The 9,719-nt window shown below is 44.2% G+C and overlaps 1 protein-coding gene across 9 annotated transcripts in view; it reads left to right on the top strand.

Annotated features, from left to right (window-relative positions):
* Positions 1 to 211: 211 nt before the first annotated feature.
* LOC144762776 (uncharacterized) overlaps positions 212 to 9,719 on the top strand; it is a 258,546-nt gene continuing 249,038 nt past the window's right edge. For 8 of the 9 annotated variants that reach the window (XR_013596134.1, XR_013596133.1, XM_078648027.1 and 5 more), the window contains exons 1-2: positions 240 to 710; positions 1,337 to 1,416. Coding sequence is in view for 7 of the 9 variants with exons in the window: in XM_078648027.1 (XP_078504153.1) it covers positions 703 to 710; positions 1,337 to 1,416 (88 nt within the window). In the remaining 2 variants the exon portion in view is untranslated. Of the gene's footprint in view, positions 711 to 1,336; positions 1,417 to 9,719 lie in introns of all 9 variants that reach the window. The other variant, XM_078648030.1, reaches the window with a different exon arrangement.

Below are 9,719 nucleotides of genomic sequence, written 5' to 3'. Positions count from 1 at the left end.
TGTTTGATCGTTTCTGTGTACATTGTTTTGGGAAACACCTTTAAAATAATATTTTAACAAAGAAGGTGAAAGACCCGGAGTACTTACGTTGCACACACTTCAGAATGAGATGCTACCGTTGGAATGAAAATTAAACAGGGGGCGGGAATTCTATACTGGCTTCCTGTGGCACTGCCCCTTTAAGAATGTAATGTCTAGCTCCAGAAGAACTATATACTCTATGGTTTCGAATCCTGCAGTTAGACGGTGAGGCTGTCAGGCAGCTACAAACAGTCTAGGCAGCTGTCAGCGCTTCTCTCCCTTGTTACTGGGTTTGGCTGTGAAGTGCGGGGACCCACTCACTTAGAAGTTGGTTTCGCCCTGCTTCTCTGCTGTGCTCGGGGGCGTGTTCGGTGGGATAATACAGGGGTCAGATGAGGAGCCGAGAAAGTGAAACCTGCGAGCTGCCAGGCGCAGCGTGGACTGGGGAGCCAGATAGAAGCCACCAGCTGTTGGGCAGAGGGGGAATCAAAGCAGGCACAAAGAAAATGGCGAGTACGAGACACAAGTAGACCCTTTCTCGCCTCGTGTTATGTTTCTTTAGCGAGTTGAACCCAAGACAGGCAGTTCTTTCCACAAGCTGCAGGGCTCTGTTTCCTGCTCTGTAGAGTATCAAAGCAGCCAGATGACAAACACGAGTCTTTCGGTCCCGTGCTCTGCAAGATGTTCGGGTGAGTGCAGTTTTCATTCTTTTAACACTTAGCGAATTATTTGGGTTTGTGAAAGCGGGTCAGAAAGCGAACGTCCGGGTTATTTGGCTGCTGCTTGTGCACATCTTCAAAAGATTGTACTAAAGGATGCCAGTTAACTTTGAAAAAATACTGGCAGTGAGAAGCTTGCTTTCTCTTTAACCTTTGGTGAGGATGTTCTGCAAACTTCGGAAAAGGTCTTAAATGAAACTGCAGCGTGGGGGCACGGCGTGCACTGTCGTCAATGCAAGATTTTCGGGTCATTAGACTGTTTTTTAGCTATTATTATAATTTTTTTATGCAAAGGAAATATAATATGCAAAGGAAATATAATCTCAGATGGTTCCTTACTAGTAATTACTGACAGTGGGTGACCTTGTCGACAAAAATGAGTTCGTGTTTGGGGTGGGAGTTGTATTTATGGGATGCCCTTGTGAAGGTGATAAGTCTCAACATTTAAACCCTGAAATGCACTCCTGTCGGTAATAATCCGAGGACTCTCCAGCCAAGTAAGTTGAAAACGAGACAAAAGCAGCGATGGTTATAAAAAAAAAAAAAGATAACTTAAGCAGCAGATGTGTATATGCATTCTTGTATATTTTTTCCAGGGCACAGAGGATTTCTTTCTGTCAAGGGCAATACAAACGCACCAGGCCGCCTTTCAAGTGCTGGTTCTACCATGTGAGAGGTAGGTAGCCAAAGTCTGGTAATACTGCATGGATAATTTATGCTCCATTGCTTTTATTTGATGCCTGTTTAAGGGAATATTATTTGCATGTTATCTGTTTTTGTCACCTTCTGATATAGCTGGTATTGACAAAATAAAATGCACCCGAGTATCTTCTATTTTTTGTGGGATGCACAAAAACGTTGTCCCTTTGGGAGCTGATTCTCTCCCATCCATCAGTGCAGTTTGTTTGGGGTTGGGGATAAAACAACTTTTTTTTATAGTGGCCAGCTGAACTCCTGTCTAGTGGTGACTTCAACCGCTGTTTATATATACGCATACTGTGACTTGTAGTTGAGTCATGGGTATTTGCCTACAATTCCTAGTATGCGTATTGCTCATTGTTGAAAAAAAGTACTTGTGAAAAGTAGCCTTCAAGAAAGATATGGGGCTGGTTGACAACTGCGTATTCTAATTTGATTGTTTTGAGAATGGGCTATGAGTGGGTCACTATTGAGAAGTGACTTAAGTGATGAAAATATGCATGCTGTACATCACAGCAAGTAAAGTTTATTACAGTTAAAAAGAACCATAAAGCGATGTGGTATTTCACATTTACTCCATGCATGTGTGGCGTAGTCTAGAAAAAAAATTGGAGGACCTCATCCCATCCGTGACACCTTAAACCAGCTCTAGGTTCTTAGTCAAAAGTTGCACTTTTAATATTGTTTGTAGGGTACTTTTGACTGAAACGCCTGGGCTGAAGGAATGCTCTGGGACACTTGAGCTTCACTTCTGTTTGTATTTAGTCACCAAGAATACAAATCAGTCAAACTTTACACTATTTTTAATTTTTCCTTACTTTCAAATTCCCAAAACATGCCCTATTTTGAAGGGCTTTTGACAGGGAAACCTGAACAATGTGTTATTTTGCAACCAGCATATGGCAAACGTTCCTACTTAAGACATAGGGAGATATGGAGTGCGGTCAGGGCTTAGCAGTCTACCCTTATAACAAAGGATTTCATAAATTTCTGAGCTCCTTGTTTTTGGATGGGTTACAACTTAATAAACAATATTTTACTTTTCTGCCTTTCTATGAAGATTCTCTCTGGATTTGAGATCGGTGTGCAAATGTATGAATTAAAGAACTCTAAGTTTTACCAAGTGTTAACATGTTTTTTGTAATTTCCTGCGATTAGAAGTGATAAAGATGACCATGGTCTCTTAATGCCACAACTAATGAAAAGGGGCTGGCCTCCTTCTCAGGCACACTCTTGATCTCTGTGGAAAGTTCATTGCCCAAAGAAAGTGCTCATGAAACTCGTGAAGAAGGAAGGACAAAACATCAATTGCAGCTCTATAAATTAGATCGGACGTCAAGATAAACCGACTGCAAACAAGAACTTTAAATCATCCACTTTGCTGTTTGTTACCATGGCAGGTAACCTTGAAGTTTAACCTTCATACAGCGTTACTGGGACCGCGTTCAAAATGTGCAGCGGCTGTACAAACAAACCCGCAAATACCAGACCTTTTTGCAGATAAGCATTTGTTTAGCAAACAGACCATAACGTTATACCTTCCTTCCTATGAAGGAGGGGGGGGGGGCACAAGCCCATGGAAGAGCTGGAAACTGCTCTTCCGACCTTAAACATGTCCTCATACAGTATGCTAGCCCTTACTCCCAGCTGCATGTGCTGTGGCAGCTTTATGGGCTCTAAAGTTTCACCGGTTTGTAAAAACGCCTATTATTTGCATGGCCTTATCTGACTCGACTTGAGGTTCACTTAAGCTAATTATCTGTCGTTTACATTTCAAATAAGGTGGCCATGCAATCCAAATTCTGTCTCCGTGTGCTGGATTGACCGTTTAAATTAGTTGCTACTTATTGGGGAATGGCAGGCTTTGAATTATGGGTGGGCAAGAGGGTGGTGCTAGGTTTCCCAACATGAGCATCCCTTTAAATGTGTTGACGTTTAGATGACCTTTGAAAGTTCATTCTGTTAATCATACTCCAAAGGCCCAAGCACTGCTTGACTGATGGGGTGTTTTTACAGCCGGGCGTGCTCGGCATATAAATTGTGCAAAGTATAATTGCTGCTTAGTGGGCAAGTTCCCTTTCTTCCTTGGTGGTGTTCAGTAAAAGTTATGTTTTCCCCCGAGGCTGGGAACTAGCGCACTGTCGAATCGCAGCACTTCCCCTTCCTTAGTTCTTTGGTAGGGCGTGGTTTGCAGATAGGAAAGCAATGGAAATTCTTTCACCAGCGTCAACTACATTTGTGTCCTTGCAAAAGGCGATGTAAGCACAGAACAACCTTGAGCTTGATGAGAGAGTGTGTTTTTTTGTGGTCGAAAAGCAACTGAGCACTTCATTTGTGTTTAGGCCTAATTTTTCATCCCGACCCCGTTCCTCGTTTTTTCTGAACACAATATATTCAGCTGTTGCCTTGTTTGGACGCATAAACAGCGCTGACTGATTAAAATGCAGTGGCTTATTTTACGGTCTCGGTTAATAGACAGTTTAGCTGTCTGCAGGCAGACCTACTGTTTACAGTCCAAAATATATACTTAAGGGTGGGCTTTCGGTGATTGGATGGATCTGTTGCCTAGCTCAATTTTCTGCTCCTAATTTTATGGCTTTCTTTCCTGTCTTGTGTTTGTCCTACCCAGGAGAATTTAGGGTTCGTTGTGTTCTGATCGAACGAGTTGTAACCTTATGTATACTTAAGGGGACTTTTATTTACTGTTGAACACTCGAGAGAGTACATATTTCCTTGCTCTCGCCCCTTTTCCCCCTCTTTATTCACCCTCTCTCTTTCTGCCCTCTCCCCATGCTCCCGTCCCAGTATTAGTTTATAGATTTCGCCTGACCGCGCATGCGATGTCTCTTTGAGACATTTAGTAAGTGGCTTTTAAAAGTGCCACCAGAGGCTTTTGCTGGCCTACAGCTTGCGTTCACGTGCTCGTGCACAGCTGCCATCTGTGTTTTTATTGGTGTAATCAGGCTCCTCTGCTTGCACTATCCCCCTCCCTGTTCCCCCTCCCTCCTGGTCAGCTTCATTTGTGTCTTCTAACTGTGAATCATGCTCCTCTGCTCGCACTCCCCCCTCCCTTCTCCCCCTCCTCTTCGTCAGTTCAATTTGTGTCTTCTATCACTGTGAATTCTCCTGCTTCCACCAGGCACACACATCATCAGCCGTCAGTGCACGCATCCACCAGGCACACACACACCACCAGCCGTCAGTGCACGCTTCCACGCTTCCACCAGGCACACACACACACACACCTCCAGCCGTCAGTGCACGCTTCCACCAGGCACACACACCACCAGCCGTCAATGCACGCTTCCACCAGGCACACACACCACCAGCCGTCGGTGCACACTTTCACCAGGCACACCCACTACCAGCCATCACACACTACCAGCCGTTGCTGCACGCTTCCACCAGGCACACATCACCAGCTGCCAGTGCACGCTTTCACCAAGCACGCGCACACCACCAGGGGTCAGTACAGTCGTTCACCAGGCGCACACACACCACCATCCGTCGGTGCACGCTTTCACCGGGCACACGCTCCACCAGGTGTCATTGCACGCTTCCACCAGGCTCACACACCACCAGCCGTCAGTGCATGCTTTCACCAGACACACACACCACCAGCCGTCAGTGCACGCTTTCACGGGGCACACACACCACCAGCCGTCAGTGCACGCTTTCACGGGGCACACACACGACCAGCCGTCAGTGCACGCTTTCACGGGGCACACACCCCACCAGCCGTCAGTGCACGCTTTCACGGGGCACACACCCCACCAGCCGTCAGTGCACGCTTTCACCGGGCACACACACCACCAGCCGTCAGTGCACGCTTCCACCAGGCACACACACCACCAGCCGTCAGTGCACGCTTCCACCAGGCACACACACCACCAGCCGTCAGTGCACGCTTCCACCAGGCACACACACCACCAGCCGTCAGTGCACGCTTCCACCAGGCACACACACCACCAGCCGTCAGTGCACGCTTCCACCAGGCACACACACCACCAGCCGTCAGTGCACGCTTCCACCAGGCCCACACACCACCAGCCGTGAGTGCACGCTTCCACCAGGCACACACACTACCAGCCGTCACACACTACCAGCCATCAGTGCATGCTTCCACCAGGCACACACCACCAGCCGTCAGTGCAGCAGGCAGGCTCTTCTCAGAGTTTCTTGGTAAATGTGTGTTCGATGCCAGGGAGGGAGTGGGTCGAGTTTCTTTAAAGCTTGCTGAGTATGCAGGTGTAGTGCATGTGCAGTGCATGAACTCCTGTGTGAGTTAGTCATGCTGCCTGGGGCTCACTCACTCCACACTTGTAAATTGCGCCTGCACCAGTTTTTTTCTCATTTGCAAAGTTTGGCCCAAGCGCACAGCTAGGCAGCCCCCACACCCCCGGGAATGACTGCTTCCTACAACCAGAATGGAAACAACATTCAGAGCAATGAAAACAAGTTCATTTGATGCAAAGAACTGTTAACAAAAACCATGTCTAGCTATTGTAGATCTGGCAACTTAAACAAAACAGCAACAAAAAACAAACAAGCATTGGCATAGCCAATAGATCTCGCTGTTTGGAGTCTGAGTCCTACCACCACTAAGGCAGACGGGTGATTCTGATGTCAAATAGCTCAGGTCCTATAAAAGGGAAACTTCAGACTACATGTCCATTAGGAGCTAGTCCATTAGCTTAGGGTTAAAGATATAATGGAAATTGGAAAAATAGAAATGGCTCGTTAAAGAAGGTCTCTGTCTATCAGCTACAGATTATAGCATTAACAAACAGTCCAAGTAAAGGATTGATCAGCATAGCATCCTAACGCAGGGGAAAAGAAAAATACGGTGTTTCGATTTTTTTATTTTTTAAGCACCGTCCTTTTAGTACATAGGTTGGGTGTTAAAAATCTTTACTGTTTTCAAAAATTCTGGTCCAAATTGAGGCCAGTACTTTGTGACCAGGAAATAGTACATATGGACCCATGTGCTGAGGAAATAGGAAAACAAATATGACCTCCCCAACGAGACTGTTACATATGCGAGGTGACTAAAGAATTACAAGGATGGGCGAATTATGGTGAGCTGAGAGCCAACGGTGGACCAATGGGAGTGTTGTCACGCAAATCTGCCTCTCATTTATTTGTCCAGTGTGCTCCAATTGTTTGGACAGATAGCGGTGTAGTCCCTGTATGGACTTTAGTGCTCTCTGACTGGGCCTCTCCCAATTAAATCCTGTTCAGGAATGGTCTGGGAACCCAAAGTAGCCCTGGCGAGGTTATAGACTAGCCCCTATACGGTGCGTAGCTAACAAGTGGCACTGAACACTACTTGAGGAGTTGATGTTGGAGGTTCTTTAGGGAAGTGGGACCCCTCCCAAGAAAATCTGGGGGGAAATGGCAAAAATAGTGTATTATACAACACATTTGTTATTTTATATTCAATTGTATTATCTTATAAATCATAGTAAATGACCATACAGTGCACCAGGATATCCAGTCATACCCACAGACTGTCTTACGGAGAACATAAAAAATAAGTAATGTGTGAAACATTAATTTAAATATAACATAAGCGCTGCCAAGAAGCTGATAACACAATGAAAGACCATTTCAAGGGATGTGAGCATCTTCCGCCTCGATTAGGCAGCACAGCAGGGCCAGCTTTGTCTCTGGTAGTGCCTTGTGCCTCCCCCCATTGTCACCACCTCAGGAGACCCCCTCACTATCACTTTATAACAGTGCCCATTATCTCTCCATAGCCCCTCACTCCCATGTATTTCACTGGTTTAATAGCACCTTTCATACTAGAGTAGGGTGTAGGAGCACTTTACATCACCACCGACACATATACAGAGAGAATGAATCAGGCTTATGGAAATCAGCATACAGAAAATGTTACATAAAACAGGTGACTACAAGGTGTAGGATTCAAATGTCATCCATACTTGTAGACATTTTTATGAGTGCTCGGTCTGGAGAAACACAAACTCTGGATTCTGTTCTCTCTGGATAACCTGTATCATGCAGTTTTCATGTAGCTCTTTGACGGCAGTCCATAGCTCACTGTGCTATATTATGATTGTAACTTGCTTACTGCAAGTGACAAAAGAATCTCTGACTAAAGCAGTAATCCACTGACCTATCCACATAAAATACAGCTCTGTGACCTGCATAGTATACGTTCTTTGCAGAAGGCATGTTAACCCTCTTTCCTACTTTAGATGAGTCAAAACCGCCACTGGACAAATCTCCAATCCCTCTCCAGCAGTAACATTAATCACCAGGGTTATCTGGACATTTCTATTGTTGCCTGAAAACGGATGGATATAAAAAAAACTCTGCAGCAGCTGCCTTTTTAAACCCATACAATTAGCGAAAAACAGTGCCCCCTAACTCTGTGAAAAACTAAAACCGGCCCCCCAGTAACAAAACTGACCCCCCACTCTTCCAGCCTCCCAGGTATGGCCAGTCTGACCCTCGATCCTGTACACAGAATGAAGCTGGAACATTCTCAATAAGAATGATATGCTTGGGCTAAAGTTTACTCCAAGAATAAAGGAGCATAAATACATAAGGCGGACCATCAGTCAATTTAGCATATAAGCATTAAAACATAAAGTACAAAGAACTGAAAACAGTTTGCAGAAAATCCAGCATAAATTCACCAGACAAAATAGGTCCTTTAGAAAAGGATTTCATACCTTCACTACACAAGTGCATGGTTCCCAGGATATGCTCCAATAGGGAACATGTAAGAAGAAGAATTTTACTACAGAACACAATTAAAGATTCTCTCATGACAGTACTACATTAGATTCAATGCAAATCGAATAGTCTTTTAAGTTATCATGACTTGATATATATAGTATGAAACACGGCTTGAAACAGGCTGGTTGTCCTTGATTTGGTACATCACGTTCATTGTGACTGGGGAAAGTCAGTCTTTCAGTGTAAAACTCACAATTGTTTATTATAGCAAGGAAAATAACCGCAACAGTGATCACGTGATGCATCACGAAGTCACATTCAAAATGGTAGAAAGTATAATATTGGCTTATGTTAGCATACTTCAAATATATTAAACATTTCAATTGAGAAAAAGAGATTCCACAGGTGCCACCAAAGGGAAGAGATCCTAGAGCGATAGGAAGATTCCAAGTAGGAGCTGCCAGGAAGGAGAGTGTGGAGCCAGTAATGCATTAAAAAAAATCTTTTCCACGTTTTTATTGAGATTTTCGCTAAGAATAAAATACAATCAGTGCACCTCATTAAAGTTTTTTTACTGGCATTTAGAAGAACTAAACAAAATCAAATCAAATATGAACACAGTCCACCGTAGCAAAGCTGCGTGGATCTAAGCCTGAACCGTGAGCTTACACAGCAACCTCTCATAATTCCCATGAGACACCCAACGGCGAGTTCTTCACTCGGAGTCCTGCCCTCCTCCCCGGGACTTGCGCCCATTACAACACCACAAGTAATGCATATCTAGCACATGGCGAAAGCTGTGGTCCAAATTATTGCACCTTGGGCACAAATGCTGGTAGTTGAAGCTATCTTATGTTGGCATGCGCCTCCCTACTGAACACAGTAAATAAATGTATGCATTAAAGATCTCTAGCTTGGAAATCTTACGTACTTTCTACCCTTTAGTTAAACGTGTTGCTGAAGTTTATAATTATCAGTTGAGGACCAAAGTGCCAGTTACTTGGTGATCATTTAACAAGTCCAGCATTGCACAACAATATAAAACTGTCCTATAAAATATAACTAATTGTTTAGTTTTGAGGTAGTTTCCTGTCCATATGCCTTTCTCCTAATGTGCTGCATAATAGCTGCAGAAGAAGACCTAGGTTTCAAGACCAGCTATCATAGTGATGCATATTAATAGCCATTTTTCTCAGCAATAACCTCTTATAATTTAAGGCTACCCTGCCAACAAAAAGTGTATAAAGTCTCTCTGTGAATGGAAATCAGAGGAAGCAGAGCATGTGAAGATGTTGGTGGCGGCTGCCCGACTACCACTGGCATTTGGGTGCCTGCTGTTAACTGTCAAGATTGATTGAGAAATGGATGTTTGGGTGTCCCCAGGCAGCCATTCAGGTGGAGTGGAAAAACAAAAAAGTATTTGACCATTTGCGTTGCTTTGTAAGTACCACAAAGGATTTTGCTTTGGGTTGGAGTCAAAAAAAGTAACCCAAACCTGCCCTTTAATTTTAAACTAAAGATTAAGCAATTTAAAAAAGATATATATGTTTAAAAATAATTATAACCTGTAAA

Source organism: Lissotriton helveticus, chromosome 6 (genome assembly GCF_964261635.1).
Source record: "Lissotriton helveticus chromosome 6, aLisHel1.1, whole genome shotgun sequence".
NCBI classification, from domain to species: domain Eukaryota; kingdom Metazoa; phylum Chordata; class Amphibia; order Caudata; family Salamandridae; genus Lissotriton; species Lissotriton helveticus.
The sequence above is the reverse complement of the archived record's forward strand: the minus strand, read 5'-3'. Positions and strand labels throughout refer to the sequence as shown.